The sequence below is a fragment of the Micrasema longulum genome, unplaced genomic scaffold (genome assembly GCF_059751315.1).
Source record: "Micrasema longulum isolate JH-2025_06_02 unplaced genomic scaffold, ASM5975131v1 h1tg002428l, whole genome shotgun sequence".
NCBI lineage: Eukaryota > Metazoa > Arthropoda > Insecta > Trichoptera > Brachycentridae > Micrasema > Micrasema longulum.
Genome location: NW_028279575.1, coordinates 62,010 through 85,336, shown reverse-complemented (window position 1 = coordinate 85,336; position 23,327 = coordinate 62,010). Strand labels below are relative to the sequence as shown.

The window sequence follows — 23,327 nt, the reverse complement described above, 5'->3', positions numbered from 1 at the left end:
CAAGTCAAGTCCACTGCCGCACCCTCAAAACGCTTGTTATAGGGAGCTGCTGCGTCTTTTATTTACCCTCAATTATTTTTTATTGATTCAATGGCTCGTAATTTATTTAAATATACAATACAGCAGTAGTGCCAATTACAATGTAGATAGATTATATAATTAGGTATCTGCAAAAACATGATATAAAAAAAGCACAACAGATTATTAAGGTTCATATAAACAATAGTAAACAAATAGTCACTAATACACATTATAATATATGGTAAGAGAGGACGAGTAATGTTTTGATAAACTTAATAATTATAATCATATCCTTATCTTCACCTGATGGTTCACAGGGCACTATATTGGTTCACCAGTTACACGAAGGTAAGTTGAGCGGGTACTATTGCTACGCTTTAGGTTCACCTTTTCAAAAAATATTTCATGTAAACTTTGCCAGGTTTCACCTTTTTTAATTGAACCGGGGACCTCAAGCATGGTAGGCGAATGCGCCAACTATTGTACTACGAGGAAGACTTATCTGCTGTCAATTTTCTATTTCAGAATTTCTTCCGGAGAGTGGTCATCGGGTCAATACCACTCTTCCAGGATTCTGGTTCCATTTGAACGTAAAATAAAGGCTAAAATGAAAGCAGAAAAATCCACTTTTATGAAATATAAACCTTGTACATAATAAGCAGAGTAAATAATAAATTCAACTCCCATCTAAAAAATGAAAACCAAAAAAAAATTTTGTTTTTCAAACTAGTTAGACTTCCCCGCAAACCGCGTGGAAAATCGCATGCAGACAACTGGTCCGCGCCGCGTCCCGCACGCCACGCCGCAAACGCTCGCCACTGTGCCCAAGCACCAACTGTTATTATTCTCTGGCGGACTTCTTTTGTTGTGATCAGACAAGATGCTACAAAGAATAATGCCTGTGCGTTTGATGAGAAAATACTTTAATTACACTGTAATAAGTAAGAAAAACTTAATATTTTACATATTTAACTTAACTAAAGTAATTGTCCCTATAATATCAACTTTTTTTTTTGTTTTTTTAGAAGCATTATAAATTTGATAATTCTTAATTTTTATTGTAATAAAATAACTTTCCAAATGTGTCAGAGATATTTTTATTGTATAAAAAAATTAACATAAATTATACACCTACCGGAATGAATTAATTTTGGAATTAATTTATAAAAATATATTTACACCAAATAACTTTTCTATGAGGTAAATGCGTGGTTTATTATTTTATAATACAAATGCTCTTAGCAAGTTATAACAGTTGGCAAGTCATATCCTATTGTCCATAGATTTTCCTTACTGTCTTTCTAATATTTGGTTTTGATAATACAAGAGTTAGAGACTAGCTATTATGGAAGAGAGCACGAGGCACAAAAAGACATAGAAGATTAATCTTCTCTTGAACAGTCAATTGGGAGTAAGGCTTTAAAATTTACAAAACATAAAAAAATATAAAATTACTAAGTTTATGAGATGGTATGCAGAGTTATGTACTATCAAATAGGTCATACATTCGATTCCATTTTACCGTAATTTTCTAATATTGCCGCTTAACCCATTCCACAACTAATACAAACACATAATATGTTTACATAATACACTTACACTTAATTTTATTCATTGTAATTTTTTTTTAAACTGTAACACACAATTTAAAAAATATATTCGAACTTATTTTAAAACATAAATACGAATTTTGAGTCATTGTGTATATGGGAACTTCTTTTTACACGGTTTTGAAATAAAGCCCCCATCCTCAGTCACGAGAGAAAATAGTAGTATATAATAATGGTATTCGTTCTTGTAATTCCTTACATCACTATTTTACTTACAAGGCGCAGAGAGGTAAGAGCAAAGGAAGGGTGATGAATAATCTTTGTTACAATTTATTGTAGAAGTATTTTGCTGTCATGTTATGCTTTCAAATAAAATTAAGATACTTCTTCTTCTTCTTGAGGTACAATAAATAGTTAGTTAGTTATAAATAGTTTTAATATTTTTTTTACCTATCCACCGTTATTCTTTATTTTAATATACTTATCTAACGTTTCCCCGTGTAAAAAGAGTGTCCAGTGCATATTATTTTCCCGTATATAGTGCATTTTTAATAAATTTTGACATAAAAAGTATCATTTAAAGGCAAACCGGTGAATCGTCATTCAAGGCCAAAACAACATAACCCGGCGAATTGCGGGCTGTGTGGAATTCGGAATGGGTTAAAATTATTAAGGGATATTTAAAAATCAGTGCCTCATATCAATTCTGGAAAAATGTTGTGAACATAAAGGATATTTATCATTAAAATGGCAAGGCACATAGAATTTGGCAAAATATCCTATTCCTTAAATGGAAGTTATCTGACGAGAGACGCTTCAGATTCAGATCTTCTAAGAGGATATTTAACGAGAATAAATATTCCTATAATAACCATAAGTACTCCAATAGCAATAAGTGTGTAGAAAACAGCACTAATGATGCCTTCGATCGATCCCGCGAGTTTAGCTTGTCTAGCTAATTCCTTTGTGATGGTGACTTGTTGCTTGAACCAAAGCATCGGGAAGAAGATCTTATCGGGCAGATTGTCAAACATACTGAAAACACAAAGAACATGTTTAGTTTTATGTTACTGAATAAAATAGTCAACTCTCTATTTGATTGCCCAGAAATTGTACAATAAGGTTTCATATACCACAAAGCCGTACAAGGCAACAAATATTATTTCTGAAAGAAAACTGCCGAAACAACGTAAATTACAATAACATTAATAATATGTTGGCAATTATTGGTAATAAATTTGGGAACATTGTTGATATTTTAAACACAATCACAAATCGAAAAATGTTTAGAATCTCACTATTTACATTAAATTTACATGAATTATATTTAGTTTTCTTCTCATATACAAGTGTATATTGTATCTAATATCAGTAAAATTAGGCTGGATACCGGATAGTTACCGGATTTTCGGATATGAAATACAGAATGTAGGTAATATTTTTTCCGCCAGATATCGAGGTACTTTCGGTATATGGCCGGACGGTAAAGTTAGGCCGGATAGTTACCAGATATCCCTTTCATCTCTAATTAATAGTTTGTTTTATCTACTGATTTAAGTACTGATAAAAAAGTACACTTACTGAATGTTCGGTATCCGCTGAACCAAAAGGTTTATTTGTAATTGTGCTCGCACAAACAGTGGTATTCCTGTGGCAAGATTAAGGGCTAACTGGAACTGATCATTCTTTCTGCAATAGGATATATCATTAACATTATTCAAATTACTTTTTTATACGCTGGCAGCTATTGAGCTGATGCACTACATACATCTAATGCACTGTGTTTTAAAAAAATTGAAAATATATATTATAAATACACTATTCATAATTGAAGAGTTAAGGTTGCATAAATTAAATATTACTTTTAAACATTATTTATATAGCCAGTAAAATATTACAAAAAAAAACTAAAATCGCAAAACGCGATGTAAAGCTGCTTTTTTAGTATGTTATTTGAACCCCTTAGAGGAATGCGAAACTACGTTTTGCAAGCAAAAAAAAGTTGTGCTACCTGCGTAATACGTGAAAAACTGCAAAATTTTCGGACTTTTTTCAGTTTTTGCAGTTCAATTAAAAAACTATGGATTTTTTTACATTATCTCTTTAAAATAACATTAAATTTGCGAAAATTTAAGCCCACTCACAGCTTCGTATGTTTAATAGTTTTCGAGATATTAGGTTTCAAAAATTTTTTTTTTTCAAAAATATTGTAATATTGAGTTTTGCTTATGTATTCAGCCAAATATCGGCAGAACCCCTCATGCTATAAGAAAGTTGTAAGAAATTAAGTTTTAGGTATAATTACATTGCATTTAAGTGCAAAACAGGGTCAGTAACCTTTATAGTTCTCTTTTAGTCGTAATACCTACCTGCGTAATAGTACCCAGTTTAATAGTAATTTCAAACATCGCGCTGTTGCCTGATGGTGGCGGAGCGCTGTTAATGGATGGATGGGAGACTGGGACCTCCACCTAGATATAATCATGTTTATGCTTCCATTCGTGCTCGCCTATACCTACAGGACATGAGTCAGCTACAACAGAGAATATATCCGAAAGAATTTAGTTTGTTTACACAGAAAGGTCAGTTCGCGATTCGCCGATCACATAAATTTTGGTCAGGTCTATGGACAGACTTGACGATTAAGCAGATTTTAATGAGATCGATAAAGAGTCAGGTGAGCTTGAAGGAATGGTCAACATGCTCAATATATTGATTAGCTCAATATAGGACTTGAGTACTTTTGTGACGTTTCCTGTACCACCACTAAACAACACGTTGACATGAGGCCCTTTCAAATCATAAGAGATACTGCTGATGTAGAAAAAATCAAGAACTGGTTTGGTGTCCACGTGCCACTTTCATGTAACGAAAAAATAATGTCTCTCAGCAATGGCATTGTTGGGAGGCCCTGAAGTTAATTGCCACATGGTACAAGAATTGGGAACTGATGGGGTCAAACAGATCATTGGAAACTCGTTCGGGAAAGTAACTTCAAACAAAAAGATAATATACGGAGCTTATCATCAGTTACTGTCAAAATGCAGGACAAGTAGGTTGAAATAGATTCTCTTACCATTTTTCAAAGGCTTTGTATCACAAAACAAACAGATGAGGACTTGAAAGAGTACTTCAAATACGAATTGGCTTTGTTTTGTGAAGAGAGGATTTGTAAAGGCACTAAATCAAGCTTTTACTCAGCTTTTACCCCACTCTTTGAAAACATCCCTTGTCGCGTCCCGCGACAAAAATAATTATACCTATAAGATAATCAGAACCGTTATAGTTTAAAAGTAAAATTGAATATAGAAAACAAATCAATCGCGTAAATAAACGCTTTACCCGACAGCGGTCAACAGACATTCCGCGGCGGTCACGTGATACCTCCCACCACACTAGTTTTTTTGAATACAGGCCCGTAGCACTCGCCGCTGGCGAGCCGGCCAGTTGCAATCTGGTTCGCGAGCAGTGTCCACGCCGCGCTAGGCCAGTTTTCCCTCGCAAATAACTATGGGAGTTTTGGTATAATTCCCTATGCACCATGTTGAGCTGTGCCCCAAAAAAAACTTGTATTCTAATTAAACCAGCTTCCGATCGGATACGTATGATCATTTTAAGCTAGAATCCATTATGACGGCTGTTTAGCCTTATACACCACGTAACAACTAACAAATCTCCATTTAGTAAGTACAGTATACAGCACGGAACTGTTGTTTTTTTTTTAACTTACTTTCTCGAGCTGTTTGTAATGAAATACATTTCTTTGTAGTATGGAGAGTCAGGTTACCCCGGAATCTCGCCCTTGAACCTGAGTTGTCGACATTTTCTTTGATTCATCCTGCAGAGGCGTGACTCAGCAGTTTTTCTCCTCAATGGCAAATCGACACAGGACGCCATTTCTAGGATCCTTCGTAATTGCTGGTGTTCCTGGTACTTCCTTCTCAAGTAAAATAATATAGAATGGTTCGAATCTCTCAGAGGATTATGTGGGTACCTCGCGTGCATCTCTTCATAAAGGTTGGTGGAAATATACTTCGAAAATTAGTGACTCCTAATGTAATACTACAGTGAACTAATGGATACGCAGGATTATTCAAATCTTTATCCTCATTACGGGGAACCGCTGCCCAAATTATTTTCGGTTCTAGGACACTTAGAAGTAATCACATTAGGTTAATTTCGAATCCTTTTAATAATGGGCTATTTTCAATTTTAATTCTTACTAGGAGAGATCTCTGCTCCAATTATTATTAATCCTGTTTACTATAATTAAGTTCCTCATAAATAATTGTTGAACATCTTGAGAAACATATATGTCCGTTGTCTGTAAAACTATATTTTACTGATTTGTAATAAATAAACTTGAAATGAACCACTGTATTCTGTCTTTTCCCACCGTTGTTCACAACCAAGCAAGAGATTCAGTATTTTATTAGAATTTTGCAATAATACCTAATGGAAAGTAACTAAGGACCCATGTTATCCTTCAAGGAACCTTGAGATCAAAAAGAACAAGTTCTACCTGAGACTATTAGCCGCAAGGTAAGATTTAATATTAAAAAAGAGTATGACATTTGGCGCCCATGCGTGTGGCAAGTTACCAGTTACTCTGAACTAACAAATTAAAAGTAAAATCACTATTTTATCTATTCGAATTCCTTGCTTGTTGGTGATAGCGGTGAACAGAATTATAACGATTTTCCCTAGAGTTTGTTAAAAAGCAACATTGTATTTTCCATGTTTATGACCAATAGGGAAAAAGAATTTGCAAAAACATAAATCTCCGCGTCTTAATAGGTAAAATTTCGAAATATAGTACTACCGGTCACAAGCGAGTCAGTCCTGATTAAAATTTTACAAATAGTATTTTTTCCAGAAGTAATTTTTTTTATTATTCCTTTTCGGATTCGGCCTACACTAATTTAACAAGTTCAACGAATGCTCGTTTTCTTCTTCCTTCCGGGTCACTCGCCAGTTGTTCTTAATTTATCCTCGCCGTTTTGTTAAAAATAAATAAATTTGTAAACAACAGCTGCAAAATGGAAATAATTCCTCGGGTGAACTCCGCAAACACTAAAACCCTGTCCAAGGCAGTTCGTATCAGAGGCTTTGAACCACGTTCTGCTATGCCATAATCTTAATAAGATTTGCCGTGCCACGACGGTCCCGAATAAAACTTGGTGTTTTGAGAAACTCAAGTTCGTGGCTGGCGTTCGAATCCCTTTTAGCCAGGAAGTAAGAACCTTCCTTAATAAAGAGGCGATGAGTCCTCCTTGTTAGTCATTTTCCCTTCCATTCGCTATTCTTTGGGCCAACACACTTGCCAACGTAAATCTGACTAACTAGAGACGTGAGAACACTTAGTGTACTCAATAATTGTAGCCATGTCAAGGTGGCCTAGAATACAGCTGTTAGAAAGTTACCCTAATAGCCCTTGACAGGTGTGAACTCTTTGACCTGTAAGTACGAATCTTACGCAACCAAAGAGTGAGGTTTCTTCGTTTTTCCCCTGATTTTTGCTATACCAACTTGTAATTACCATCGTCGTGTCCATAAGCTCATACCCACTTCAAACTTTTGTCGCGCGTATAGATACCGAGACCGACCACGGCAGGGAAGAAACCGATTTTTGAAACTATGCTTTGATAACACCTTGAAGCTATCAGGTGTGCGTGAACTGTCACGTACGCTGAAACCGGGACTAGGTTTGTAAAAATTTGTCAAGGGGTGTTTTCTGGGACGCCAGAGATGCCAGGAAACCGGGACTAGGTTTATAAAAATTTGTCGAACGGTGTCCTCTGAAACGCCAGAGATGCCAGGAAACCGGGACTAGGTTTATAAAAATTTGTCGAACGGTGTCCTCTGAAACGCCAGAGATGCCAGGAAACCGGGACTAGGTTTATAAAAATTTGTCGAACGGTGTCCTCTGAAACGCCAGAAAAACCAAGAAGCTGGGACTGGTAAACTGACCACCCACCCTCAATGTCCTTATTGTCTAGGTTACGGTATTTGCCACCTGGTCATCCATCTTCCATTTACTACTGTCCAGTACCGATGAACTGTCACGGGAATGTTAGTAATGTATCCCAAAGTACGAATGAAAATGTATATTCCCCTTACCCCTGTATGCGAGATCGGCCAGTGCTTGATGACGAATATTAAGTGTGTGTATGTTGTCTCCCTGTCACCCCCTCACTTTGAATGAAATAATGTTCCGTGCCAAGTACATCCTGACACCTTCCCACGGACCAATGGATTAAAAGAAAAATACCTAATGGAAATACCTACCTCACTTGTGTTAATAATGCTTGATTCACGTTATCAGCCCTCCTCTTTAGAGCTGATAAATATAGAATCCATAATTCCTCTTGTAACCCTATGATTGTTAATATATTACTATACTATGGTCTTGGAGACCATAGTAGGATAGTGGTGACGACCCTTTTGTGAGTTTGAAACTCAGGATTTCTTGGTGTAAGGTGCATCGCACGACCGGCACTTTAAAAGAAATTATAGACGGCCTCATGCGAAATGAGCCAAGTAACGCCAGTTACGTCCTTTTTTAAGCTACTTGAAATGTGCTGTGTTCTACTGAGAGGTGAACTAAGCGCAAAAATATGATCTTCTCCTTTTTACCATTGTGTACATCTTAGTAGAGAAAAGAAAAAAAAAACCCCTGTCGAAAGGTTGGAAGAAGGATAAGGCGATTCTCGTTTTGTAATTTTTGTGTTATTCCAATGTCTCAGTCTCATTAACGTTCTTGAGTTGTTACAGGAATTTTTTTTTATCCCAAATGTACGGAGAGTGGTCAGGTCTTATACCTCTAACCTTGTCTTCATAATCTTGACTTCACCACAGTGTAGTAGTCAATAGGCCCTAGTGATTGTTGGAAGTTAGCCGAATTCAACTGGACTAGACAAGCCGTATTAAATGTACTTTTTAGGCGGTCCTGTAAATATTGTATATAAATACGTTAAGTGTCAACTTGTTTGAAAAATAGTATACATGCTCTGTGTACGCAAATTGCAAATTCTTCTTCCGTTGGTGTTTTTGCCTTTTCATGTTTAAACAATAGATAGGTACAACTAGGATAAGAATGTTTAGAAAATAAGTAGTTATATAACTTGTGTATACCGGTGTTGACAACCTTTGCCTTCTTTCCCTACATGTACAGGTGCGCACGAGAGTACTACATATTCCAAACACGATTCGAACCTTAACCAAATCGCTACAAAAAATTTTTTTTTTAATTTTTTTTCCTCGTACCATAAGTGGAGTGTCGCGTCCCGCGACAAAAATAATTATACCTATAAGATAATCAGAACCGTTATAGTTTAAACGTAAAATTGAATATAGAAAACAAATCAATCGCGTAAATAAACGCTTTACCCGACAGCGGTCAACAGACATTCCGCGGCGGTCACATGATACCTCCCACCACACTAGTTTTTTTGAATACAGGCCCGTAGCACTCGCCGCTGGCGAGCCGGCCAGTTGCAATCTGGTTCGCGAGCAGTGTCCACGCCGCGCTAGGCCAGTTTTCCCTCGCAAATAACTATGGGAGTTTTGGTATAATTCCCTATGCACCATGTTGAGCTGTGCCCCAAAAAAAACTTGTATTCTAATTAAACCAGCTTCCGATCGGATACGTATGATCATTTTAAGCTAGAATCCATTATGACGGCTGTTTAGCCTTATACACCACGTAACAACTAACAAATCTCCATTTAGTAAGTACAGTATACAGCACGGAACTGTTGTTTTTTTTTTAACTTACTTTCTCGAGCCGTTTGTAATGAAATACATTTTTTTGTAGTATGGAGAGTCAGGTTACCCCGGAATCTCGCCCTTGAACCTGAGTTGTCGACATTTTCTTTGATTCATCCTGCAGAGGCGTGACTCAGCAGTTTTTCTCCTCAATGGCAAATCGACACAGGACGCCATTTCTAGGATCCTTCGTAATTGCTGGTGTTCCTGGTACTTCCTTCTCAAGTAAAATAATATAGAATGGTTCGAATCTCTCAGAGGATTATGTGGGTACCTCGCGTGCATCTCTTCATAAAGGTTGGTGGAAATATACTTCGAAAATTAGTGACTCCTAATGTAATACTACAGTGAACTAATGGATACGCAGGATTATTCAAATCTTTATCCTCATTACGGGGAACCGCTGCCCAAATTATTTTCGGTTCTAGGACACTTAGAAGTAATCACATTAGGTTAATTTCGAATCCTTTTAATAATGGGCTATTTTCAATTTTAATTCTTACTAGGAGAGATCTCTGCTCCAATTATTATTAATCCTGTTTACTATAATTAAGTTCCTCATAAATAATTGTTGAACATCTTGAGAAACATATATGTCCGTTGTCTGTAAAACTATATTTTACTGATTTGTAATAAATAAACTTGAAATGAACCACTGTATTCTGTCTTTTCCCACCGTTGTTCACAACCAAGCAAGAGATTCAGTATTTTATTAGAATTTTGCAATAATACCTAATGGAAAGTAACTAAGGACCCATGTTATCCTTCAAGGAACCTTGAGATCAAAAAGAACAAGTTCTACCTGAGACTATTAGCCGCAAGGTAAGATTTAATATTAAAAAAGAGTATGACACCCTATAGGCACCAACACTTTTGTTATGGTGGATGGAGGCTACTTGCTCCATAAGGTCGTCTGGCACCAGAATATGTCAATTAGAGAAATTGTTGCTGCTTACGTCAGGTACACATTAAGAGACTTTGGGAGGAATGTGATAGTTGTCTTTGACGGTTACCCAGAAGATAAGGTAGCAAAAAGTACAAAAACTGCAGAAAGGTTACGTCAGTTTGCAGCGACATAATATTTGAAGATTTTACTTTATTTTAATCAAGGTACATTAATCATTATTTACAGTCGCGTACACCAATATGTAAGCACTTTAGAACCTTCTGCCCTTTTCGGGCATAGAAAAATGAAAATGTTGTTAATGTTAATGGAGGAGTCACCAGCACTCTTTACAGTCGCCGTTACGAAATCTTCGTGAGGTCAGCTGCCAACACCAAGGTTCACTTGGTTCGCCTGCCTCCAACTAAGGAGGCTGCAGCTCAACATGCATATCAAACATACCACCAGGTTCAGGAGTGGTTGGGAGTAGACAAAGAACCAACTGAGTGGGGCTAAAACAGTAACCAGCAGGGACTGCTACCCGAGACTTCTACAAAAGACCAAGCTCCTCAAGTCCTCTTAAAATTCATTTCTTGCAAGTGCCGCAGAGGACGCACTGCAAGAGGTTGCACGTGCCAGAAAACAGGGCTAAAGTGCTCTGTTCTCTGCCATTTCTGTCGGGGCAAGTCATACCAAAATGTCCCTGCAATTGAAATAGACGAATCCGACAACGAAGAAGAATACATCGAAAAATGTATAACTATTGAGGAGGCCATTTTATCTAAAGAAGAGTTACTAGGTAGGCTCATATTTTAAAACTGGTATTATTTCAATTTTTGTTATTTACGATTACAAGAGAACTATAAGGTTTACGGACCCTGTTTTGCGCTTAAATGAAAGGTAATTAAATATGCTATAACTTAATTCATTACAATTTTTCTCTTAGCGTGAGCGGTTATGCCGATATTCGGCCGAAAACATAAGCAAAACTCAAAATTTTAACATTTCTGAATACCCTGTAAATTTTTTAAGCATCATATCGCAAAAACTATTAAATATACGGAGCTTTGGGTTGGCTTTAATTGTTTCAAATTTAATGTACTTTCAAAATGATTATGGCAACTAATGTAAAAAGCCCATAGTTTTTTAATTGAACTGCGAAAACTGAAAAAAGTCCGAAAATTTTGCAGTTTTTCGCATATTCCGCAGGTAGCACAACTTTTTTTTGCTTGCAAAACATAGTTTCACACTCCCCTAACGGGTCCAAACAACATACCAAAAAAGCAGCTTTACATCGCGTTTTGCAATTTTAATGTAGAATATGACTGGCCTATAAATACCTACTTCATTTTGGAATTAATGCAGAATAAAAAAAGTTCTCCTAATTATTCATTTTTTTTAAATCTTTGATTGGCTCTCCCGCAAAATTCACTTTAGTCATTTAGCCTTTTTAGCGTCGACGTATTTTTGTTATAATGTATATATATATTGTACAGAAGTGAAAAAATGATTTGTCAAAATAATAGTAAATATGCCTAACTGTGGGAAAGGGATGTGACAAAGGTTAGGGGTTTTAGGAGATATTTTTTTTTGTTTTAGTCTTTTCATAAAAAACAAATGAGTACAAAATTTCATTGCATAGTTATAATGATATATATGTAACGTTGGCTGAATGCAGAACTATTTTAACAGCATTTTACTTAAGTTTTCATGAGAGTTAGCACTAGAAAATTAAATACATTTTTCACTTAAAATACTTCTGCACAAATAAGATTTATCGATAAAATATTGTAAATACGCTTATAAAACTTCTACACAATGTAAATAGTATGTTGGCGGACATGTTTGGTTGGCTGGAATATATCGCTTTTAGCAACAAGTCCGCCAAAGTACTCATTCTTCGTACTTGAAGATTTAAAATAAATATGTATATCAAAAACTGATTTTTATTTAAAATGCGACATATAATAGTTCAGTATCCTGCCAACAATAAGTATAAATCAATACTTGATTGAATTTAAAAATCCTTACTCATCAGGCTGGACACCATCAATCCTAGAAATGTATTCAGGATCAGCTAAGTAGAAGTGTGGATATGAAACAAAGGCAGGTGCTCCAAATTTACACGCAGAAACATTGCGGGTACCAGCCGGAGTACAAGCAGTCCCTTTAGGGCAATAACACGCTTCTTCGGGATAATTTACTCCATTGTCGAATGGTGAATCATCTCCCGTGAAAATTGCACCATCTACATTCTCCACTACAGTAGATCCATTCCTTTTCAGAGAGATATATCTAAAACCCAAAACCAATATTTCAAACACGATAAACAAAGAAAAATAATAAGGTATCATTAGTTTCATTAATATCTTACAAGTATTCTTTATCCGTAGTATTGTAAGGAATCATACAAGACAAGATTTCAATATAATTTTATCATACCACATCTTTTGTTACATAATTACGTGCATAGCTACATAATCTACTTTAAGTAAGATTAATAGAATTAATTAGAAATTGATTAGATACTTATGTAACTATTTTATTGAAATAATAAATTACATAAGCTTACATAAATCAATGAGAAACATTAAATTCATAATCTTAATTTAAACAACGTAGTTTAAAATGTTTGCTATTATAGCAATACACCAGGGGCGAATCGTCCATATAAGCGATTATACGCAGCTTACCATTATATTTGACGATCCATAATAATGTTTTATATTAACTTTATTCACAAAAAACCAAATAAATAATTGCTATTTCTTATAAATTATTGCAAATGTTTGTATTTTTCTCCAAAAAATAAATAAAAATACTAATAATGCGCGCCCAGCGCCAGCAGTGAGCCCAGTGGAATATTCCAGCTTATTTCTTCATACAAATAAGTATGCAATCTAAAACCCAGTTCCGGTCACCTCCTAAAGTAAGCATGCAGATTACATAAATTATTTGAAGATTCTTGATTTAGAAAACAGAATTTTGATCATTTTTTGCTAAAGGCTATTTTTCTTTGAGATGATACAGTTGACATATGACCACCATTACTTTCGTGCAGTCATACCGCAGGACATAATATGGCACTCAATGTGGCCGTTTTTGGCATTATTAATTTCTAAAATAATTCGGCCAGTTGACATTTTAATTATAATAGAAATAATTACATCTACTGAATTCATTGCGGTATTTTTTATAAACTTTTGTATAAGTTATGTATTAAAATAATGGAGAATGATAAAATATATCGCAAAGTTAATAATAATCAACAATATTTTGAGTTTGTCCAAATTTACATCAACAGATGAAAGAATTGAAGGAATATAGATGTTCAAATATAGGCAGAATGGTGAATGTTACACAGTGTGTAAAGAGGCCATTTAAACCAGCCATTGACAGGTCATAAGCCCTGTAGATGCCTAGACTTCTAAATTACCTTCTCTTAAATGTTCTTCACCTCTGTTGTAATATGTTAATAATAATCATCGTTTGAGTTGATTTCACAGATGAGAGATGTTGTTGTATCGCACAGAACCACAGAAAAAATAGCAATTTATATTTTACTTATATATTATTATGTATTATGTAGGTACAAATTTATGATCATTTTTCGTATCTTACCAGTAAACAAAATCACCGTTCGCCACTGCAATACACATTGTGTATTGCTGTTGAAAAGGTAAAATAATTGTTAGTTATAAAATTCTGAACTAAATCTAACCAGTTATGTCCTTTAAAAAACAACCAACTTTAAATACTCAAAATGGGCTTTCAGTGCAATGTTCATAAAAAAAAAAAATAATAATCTTTAAAATTATAAAAAATTAACGCTTTACTTACGAACAAATATCGGACGCAAAAACGGTGATATTTTCAGGATTGGTTCTCGGGGGAAATAATTCACCAGTTGTTCCCTTAACTGCTCCGCATTCTCCATCATAAAAGTCTACTTTGTTATTGAAATTCCATAAATCCATAGCTCCTAATTTATCCAAACCATTAGCACCTGTTTGAATATTCCACCATCCATCATAAATATCTGAATAATTGCGCTGTAAAAACACACAAAAAAATATTAGGGCTTTTTTAAATTCATAAAAACAATATAAATATAAGGTCCAAGTATAAAAAAGTTTGGAAATGTATTATATTTTATATCGACCTTACGAGTTAATGCACTCGGCTGCATTACACCAGAGTAACTAACACCACCTAACACCAGTGTAAAGGCTAAGTAGTAACTCTTTTTTTTCTGCACGAATAAGTCAGTTCACTGTGAAGCCCTCCCTATGTTTACATAAGTATTACATATTTCCAAATAAACTCTTTTTCTACACTACTTACATAAATCAGGTGTTAAAGAATCAATGAACTCTTTACAACCTCATCTAATATCCCCAGTACAATGTTAATGCCATCAGGAATTACCAAGGCAAATAAAATAAACCTTATGATAAACACAGCAGCCTTAAAAATGCACTTAAACTTGTTAAACTATAAAACATGAATGAAACAGGCAGCCTCCATGGTGTAGTGGCTAAGACTCTCTGACTTGTGCACGGAAAGTTCCGGGTTCGATTCCCAGTGAGAACACAAAAATTAATTGTGATTTTTCTCAAGCCTGGGTATTTTGTACTGTAAGTGGGCCTCTTGGCCTCTTGTGGTGTTAAACTTAAAATGCAAAACAAATAATCTTTTGCTATAAACTCTGTGTGCTGAAGTGCTGAAATATATATTCTTATTACTTGCTGCATAACTAACATAGGTATATTCATTATTCATATTGAATATTAGACTCAGATTTTCATATATATTCGGTATCATACAACGGGAGTTCTATAGTAAAATTATACCACTTTTCCCCTTTCAGAGGACTTTTTCACTGTTTTTGTTACACATTTTAAATTACTAACCATTTACCTTTATATAATATATATTAAAATGAAAGCCATCAAAAACAGATTTATATAATAAAATGATTAATCAAGAAGTTCAGATTACTTACACCATAAAACCATCCAAACTTGTCAAACGGTAGTGATATCTCAGAAATGTTTAATGTCGTTAAAACAGTCAACAGTCTATCAGAATATCCATCAAATAAAAGCTCTCCTGCAGTCTTGGTAACTATTAAGGGTTCAGAGTAGAGGTCCAGAGCAGAATTGACAGCAATGCGCACAAGAGTTGATTTGTGACGAACAAAATAAGCGGCAGTCTAAAAAATTGTTATAGTAAACATTAGAACTCACCGATGAATTAATTTTAAAATGTAAAAAACTCTCAAGTAGCAAATAAAACCTTTTTTTAATATTCTAATCTACAATCTGTCTTAAGACCGTAAGTAGCTATTTTAATTGATTTCTTGAGTTAAACAACTTTTTGCTAAATAAAAAGAACTTTTTTCTTTCTGTTAATTTATCATATTTTTTATGTTCAAAGCATTAACTATGTGGTCAAACATTTTAATTAATGTTAGTAAATATTAGTATATAAATATTAGAAAATGAAATTTTTCAACTCAATAACATAAGTTATTTTAGGGTGTAAGGGTTAGTTGATATTTATATTACAGACTAAACAAAACTGTTTTTTTTAAATAAATAGTATTGGAGATTGAATAAGTTGTCACTGTTTTTTCATGAAAATTATCGCTTTTAAAAATGTCTTTGAAAGCATTGTCCTTCGCTAGTGACTACTTTCTCCTGTCTTTCTGGCAGCATATTAATACCATCTCGAAAGAACGACTCATCCTTTAGGTTGTCAATGAACTGAGCCACTTTTAGGCTTATTATATATTCATAAGAATGGAAGTCCTGCTTAGCCAGGCCATGAGTCATCGATCAGAACAAATGGTAATCGGAAAGAGGAATGTCCGGTGAATACGGCGAGTGGAGTAGGACTCCCCATTTGAGCGTTTCCAAGTATGATTTGTTGGCCTTGCTACATGCGGCCGATCGTTGTCATACTGCAAAATTTCTTTGTCGTGACTCTCCTCATAATGCGGCCGTTTTTCCTTCAATGCTCGGTTCAAACGCATCAATTGTAGTCGATAGCGATTTGACACCTTGGTTTTGTTAGGTTCCCAGCTGATCATGGTGCAGAGCAGAGGTTATTATGATGTTCGGTGATGTTCCGACAGAGCATGGTCACCGCAAATCTCCAAAAGTATTCTTTATGCTTCAGCCGCAGATTTAAAAAAAAATGCAGTGAAATTCCCCGCAAATACTCTTTTTGGCACGAAATTGGACATGTTTAATGCTATCAAAAAATATTTTGTTAACACTTTAACTGAATAACATATAAATACTGTCATTTTAAGCCTAATGGTGGAGTTTTGTGATGAAATTGGCTTGCCCGATGTAAAAAGGCTAAAACAATGCCATTTGTCAGAAAACAGCAAAAACTTATTCAAGTCTCCATTAGTTTTCTACAGCCTACCAGTTAAAAAATTACATAAATAAACATATTGGTTTATCACATAGAGGCAATATTAGCAAAATAAAAATCAAACTAAGGTAAAATTATAATATGAAAATACTCACTACAGCAATCACATTAACATTAGATATTTTATCTGATAAATCTCCTTTTGATAACTTTGGCTCAAAAACCCAACTTCGTTGTTGTAAGAATGTTACAGTCCCATTACTATGCCACGATATATTAACCTGAAAAATAAATAAATGTGTTGTATGTATGTTGCACGAGTAGCGACAATAACAACTGACTGCAATTTGACTAAATGCTGGAACGGACTGACTTGAGCTGACTGACATTACCACATCCGTAGGTCTCATTTATAGGCTGAGTTCCTTTGTTCTTCATGCATCCATGGCGAGAATGAATGTCATGCGATTTCGTTAGTGAGTTAAGGCCTGGTGTGCAATACTGTTGGTCTTGCAGAATATAATGTATTGTATTCAATAGAAAATGCAGAGTTGCTTCTTTGGTCGTTGCCCTACATTTCAGGTCAAATCATTTGGCACATGTGTGTGTCATCGATCAATGGACCCCCACAAGTATTATTCGAGTCAAAAACACTCATCTGAGGTTCTGGTTTTTTTTCACACGCTGAACCAAATATATTAGAGATATTTTTATAGTCTTTATTCAATAAAATATACATATTATTACAATATCAATACATTATAAAGAAAACAAAGTATTAAGATATATTTTGTCCCGATAAACTATTCAATAATAGTTTTTCATCAGGTGCTCAGACATTAGTTTTAATTAATAATCAAATAAGAAGACTACAGACATAATACTGTATACGTATAAAATAATAAACATAAAAAATAGTTTAAAGATTTTTTTTTTTTTTTTAAGTAAGAAAATAGAGTAAAATAATACAATTAAAATTAAAAAGTAGTAATTTACTTAAATATATTTTAAATATAAGAAAAAAAAATAGACATATAAATAGTGTGTGCTCATAAATGTAATCAAAACAAGATAAAAAATTAATTAAACAAAGTAAAGTAAATCGAGAATTTCAATTCATATCTACAGAAAAAAAAAATTAATAAGAAAATTAAAAGTACATATTAAAATTAAGATCTAAAAAATATAAATGAAATAAGAAAGTAATAAAAGAAAAGAAAAGGTTAACCCTAAGAAAAGTTAAAAATAACAAAAATGTATTCAATGAGGGATAATTTTTTATTTTTTTTAAATAAATAAAAAAATTAAAAATAATAATAATAAAAAAAAAAATTAAAAATTTAAAAAATGTATTACATAAATAATAAATCAATATAGGAACGTTTTATCTACAACCCACTTACGTAATAGAAACTTAATTTTATTTTTACTATGACATGTTTTCATGTCAAGTGGCAACAAATTAAATACTTTTGGAACAATATAATCCAACGTACGTTGTCCATATTTATTTTTAAATTTTGGTACTACAAGGCCATCAACAGATGTAAATCTTGTTAGATAGCTGTGTTCTAATTTATTTTTATATATCGAGCTGAACATCTGTTGGATAATAATTTTGCTCCATAAAATACCCTTAACTGGTAAAGATGCGCCGAGTACAAGTTTTACCGAGTTGCCGAGTACAAGTCTTACCGAGTTACCGAGTACGAGTTTTACTCGGTTTGATGTTTGCCAAATAACTCCGTTCAATCAATCGAATGCTTTTTTTGGGGCGCAAAAACAGGTTTAAACAGGTCCGTGGGTGCTTTCCCGTTGCGTACGAGCGGCACTCTATCTCCCGCTCCGTCTCGGCTAATCAGTTGGTTGTTATTTTACAACAAAATAGCATTCGTTGCGCGTCAAATTGCATAAATAATTGATAAATATTATTCTTCGTGTACAGAAATTGTTGACAAGATGAGTTCACACAAAAGATTGCGAATTTGGAAATTTTACGAGATTGAAGAAGATAAAACCAGAGTGAAATGTTCCTTGTGCAATTCTTTGATTTCACAAATTGGTGTTGGATGTTATGCTTTTACGACGGCGTTGTTAAAACAAATTAAAATTAAACACAAAGAAGAGTCAAAAGATTTACAGAATGAGCCTCTATCCGAAAGATCCCAAAATCGCTTCTTCAACTTCGGAGTCGGAATCAAATGCAACAAAGGTACAACAAAGCCTTCAGGAGTCATTTGCGGCAAAGTGGGACATAAATAATTCGCGGGCTAAAGAAATCCACAAAGCTGTCGCCGAAATGATTGCTATTGGATAACCAACCGATTTCCATAGTGGAAGATGATGGGTTTCGAAGATTAATGAACGTCTTAACGTTTTTATTATATTTCCCAAAACTTTATATTACTTTATTTAAACCGAGTATACTCGTCATTTAAACAGAGTTATTCGGCCGAGTATGGGTAATAAAAAAAACGCCGAATACGCCGAGTATCGAGTATTAAACGAGTACTCGGCCCATCTCTAAAATATATCATCCTCTGTATGGGTTGGTTGAAGAATATCAGCTAATTAGTAAGCTAACTGTATTCTTTGTCAGATTGGACACAGAAAAAACTACTATACTACAGAGGCAGAATATTCAGAAAAATTTATACATAAAATATTAAATACACCATGAAGCTCCAAAGTTTTTAAGAACTATATAGAACATAATATTTTGGTTGTCATATATATATATTTTTTTTAATAGTAAAAGAAATATTTGCATTCTTATGATTTTCTCAAATATTTAAATTTTAGAGCCATTTTCAACGAGTTGTTACTACTCACTATTAAGATAAGAAATTTAAGTTGGGATAGAGCGGGGTTTGAACCTCGGACCTCTGATCCGTGAGTCTGCAACGCTAGACACGGGACCACAACTTCTTATGATGCTCTATAATACTATTTAGCTGTCAATTTTTTTACTATGTGAACAATTTTTAATAATATTTTTAATAATATTTTTAATAATATTTTTAATAAATTAGTTTTAATTTCATTGTTATCCATTCTATATATATATGTTTTTTTAATCAACATGTGAATAATACAAATGAAATGAAATACTCATTTCTATATTATATTGGTTAGTATAACAGGCATTCCTTTCCAGATAACTGTTATCATAATAAATTATAATTTGTGTACAGCGGATGATGTATGAACTATTGCTAAAATAAAGATAGCCTAAATTATATTTTATTAATCAGGAATATAATATATGCTACCGGCTGACACAGGAACCCGTGCCAAAGAGGCCCGTTATGAATCACAGAATGAGCAGCCTAAATAGTTAAATAATATTATGATGACATCACAGGTCTCGAAATCTAATGTCGGCATTCAAAAGAAAATTAACAGTTGAACTACCTATTTTTGTTCAAATTCAAAAAGCTTTCAGTTCATTCATGCAGTTCTCTATGCATATGTTGAACAGCTACGGTGACATTACACATACCTGTTTGACCCCTTTAGGAATGTCAAACCACAATATGAACCATTTACCTTCACACATGCTGTTCTGTCCTTACACAGTGACGCAATAGCCCGTATCAGGTTATCGTTCACTCCATACTCCGATAAAACCTTCAACATTTTTTCTCTGTCAACTCTATCAAACATTTTTTGCAGATCGACAAATGCACAAAGATGCTTTTGGTGTTTAGTAAAAAAAAAAATCTGTGATATTTCGCAGAGCAAATATTTGATCAATACATCCTTTTCCATTCGTAAAGCCACATTGAATATCCCATACTCTACCTTTAGTCACATTTTTTACTCTCTTAATCAGTATTCTACCATACATTCTGTCAACAGTCCTCAAAAAACTCTATAATGTCCACATTCCATCCTAGAGCCCTTTCCCTTGTACAGAGGCATAACAGCAGCCCTTCTTCAATCTGGGGGAGTGTATTTTTCCTCTAAACATTTAAAAGCTAGTGCCGCCATACAAAAATTATTTCTCCTCCTGACTTATTATAAACTGTAGCAACATTATTAAAACATGCACTTTTCCTTTCATATCGACACCACTTTTTATCTGCATTTCGATTTACTTGAGAAAGTGGTGCGCTGGATATATTTCCTGTGTGCATTTTATACACCTCCTCAAAGTATTCCTTCCATATCTTTTTTATTCGACTATCATTTGTCACCATTTTTCCATCTTTTCCTATTACTGCTGTCATACATCCACTTTCGTTACTATTTCAGTTTGTTTTATATAAGATTTGCAATTGACAACAAAGGATTGCACAATTGGTATATTGTTATTGATTTATTATGTTTTTTTTTTCAGATACTTACTTTTTTATGACTTTCTTCAAAAACATATGGTCCTACATCTTGGAAATGAGGTTTAATAGAATTGTTTTTTAACACATCTTCACTGTTAGTAAAGTTATATAAATACAATTCGAGATAAATCGGTAATGGGGTTTCCTTCCATAATTCAAAACTAAATGAGGTACTCGATAATACAGACATCTGTAATGAAAACAATACACAAATTATTATTACTTTTAGTATAAAACCAAACTTAAAAATAAAACCAACATGCTAAAATAATATTACAATTAGTGGTTAATAAAATGAGCTGGGTCTCTAACAAGATCCAAAAATATAGTGATGATTTGTTTGTTTTGATGACAGTTTCTTAATGATTGTTTGTATTTTTTTAATTATACAGGGTGTTCGGCAGAACGTTGAACATACGAAAATGAGGAGTAGGTGGGGTCATTTGCTACCTACTCAGCCCCAAAGATTTGACCTAGGCCCCAAGATTTTTTTTTAAATGATTTTTTTTTTTAAATTTGGAATTTCGTAACATAACTTTTTTTTTTATGGGCAGATCTGATTTTTTTATATTTTTATTAAAATCTTAATGGTTGATAGGTCCTTTTAAAATTAATATTCGTTTCATGGTATTGGTAGAAACAAAGTTATGGACCCTCAAACATGAAAAAATAGTTTTAAAAACATTTAAAGCTCAACTTCGCGTTGCATTAAAAAAAACTGAAAGTGATGGAAGACTTCTGATTGTTTAAAAACATATCTTAAGTATGAGCTTTCTAACGGTGTGTAGTTTGTTTTGATATCTTTTTTGGAACCAGAGTTATTCGTTGTTAATAACCTAGCCGGACCATTTTGACGAAATTCTACTTATGTGGAAAGTAAAATATTTTGCGAAATTTATCAATGCAAAGGTGAAAATAATGAAACGGATTATTACTGGGATGGTTACACAAAGCAGAACTTTTTTTTTCATTCATGCGCAATCATAAGGGGTATCTTTTCTCTCTTTCACTCTCTGAGGAAAGCGCCCGACGTGGCAGCGGCACTTCACAAAGGAGGTAATAATGATAATGTTTCACTTATCAGTTTGTCCTAATCTTTCTGCTGTCGAAATCACTATCTTCAAGATCTAGAACATGCAAAACATGAATTGAATTCACTACTTACAACAAAAAAATATTACACTACTCTTAACTGGATTCAGCAGTTTAGCTATAAAAGCATAAAGCCTCATTTTTCACAGAAAAAATAGGACAAACTATCTGATTAGTGAAACATTATCATTATTACCTCCTTTGTGAAGCGCCATTGCCACGTCGGGCGATTCCCTCAGAGAGTGAAAGAGATAAAAGAGACCCCTTTTTTTTTTTTTTAATATATTTGGACCCCTGTATTTAGTAGCCTTACGTGTCATGTACAAGGCTAAGGTACTCTGAAAAAAAAAAGTTTTTGTTTGTCTTGGAAATGGGATGTTCGATCACTGATTTTGGTTTATTGCCTTTATGAGTCCAATCACCATTGTTGCAAAGTTCAAGAACAATGGCGCGTGATAACTACTTTTTAAGAGACCCCTTATGACTGCCCAAAAATGAAAAAAAAAATCCTGCTTTGTGTAACCATCCCAGTAATAATCCGTTTCATTATTTTCACCTTTGCATTGTTAAATTTTGCAAAACATTTTACTTTCCACATAAGTAGAATTTCGTCGAAATGGTCCGGCTAGGTAAATAACAACGAATAACTCTGGTTCCAAAAAAGATATCAAAACAAACTACACACTGTTAGAAAGCTCATACTTAAGATATGTTTTTAAACAATCAGAAGTCTTCCATCACTTTCAGTTTTTTTTAATGCAACGCGAAGTTGAGCTTTAAATGTTTTTAAAACTATTTTTTCATGTTTGAGGGTCCATAACTTTGTTTCTACCAATACCATGAAACAAATATTAATTTTAAAAGTACCTATTAACCATTAAGACTTTAATAAAAATATTAAAAAATCAGATCTGCCCATAAAAAAAAATTATAGGAGCTAAAGGTATGAAAGTTACGAAATTCCAAATTTAAAAATAAAAAAATCATGTGAAAAAAATCTTGGGGCCTAGGTCAAATCTTTGGGGCTGAGTAGGTAGCAAATGACCCCACCTACTCCCCATTTTCGTATGTTCAACGTCCTGCCGAACACCCTGTACATGAGAGGCATACATTTTTAAAGGCTAAAATTCTAACAATCACAAATCAATTTATTAGTTACAAAGTTGTAATTTACCTTTTAAAACATTTAAAAATTAGTATGTAATTTTTTGTTATGTCTATTGTTTGATTTCCTTATCCAACCCCAAAATATTAGAACAAAACACAGTAAATATATTTCATGTTTCA

At 33.8% G+C, this 23,327-nt stretch overlaps 1 protein-coding gene and 1 long non-coding RNA gene across 6 annotated transcripts in view; one reads left to right on the top strand and one right to left on the bottom strand.

The window, feature by feature from the left end:
* Positions 1-1,102: 1,102 nt before the first annotated feature.
* Positions 1,103-23,327, bottom strand: part of LOC148272224 (protein croquemort-like) — a 37,236-nt gene continuing 15,011 nt past the window's right edge. For all 5 annotated transcript variants that reach the window (XM_088240337.1, XM_088240338.1, XM_088240339.1 and 2 more), the window contains exons 3-9: positions 20,959-21,138; positions 16,764-16,889; positions 15,227-15,436; positions 14,062-14,273; positions 12,253-12,516; positions 3,153-3,260; positions 1,103-2,606 (exon numbers count right to left, since the gene is read on the bottom strand). In XM_088240337.1, the coding sequence (XP_088096463.1) occupies positions 2,369-2,606; positions 3,153-3,260; positions 12,253-12,516; positions 14,062-14,273; positions 15,227-15,436; positions 16,764-16,889; positions 20,959-21,138 (1,338 nt within the window). In that variant the 3' untranslated portion in view covers positions 1,103-2,368. The remainder of the gene's footprint in view (positions 2,607-3,152; positions 3,261-12,252; positions 12,517-14,061; positions 14,274-15,226; positions 15,437-16,763; positions 16,890-20,958; positions 21,139-23,327) is intronic.
* Positions 9,253-10,150, top strand: LOC148272225 (uncharacterized). The gene is made up of 2 exons (XR_015824898.1): positions 9,253-9,301; positions 9,388-10,150. It is a non-coding gene; the product is annotated as an uncharacterized LOC148272225 (long non-coding RNA).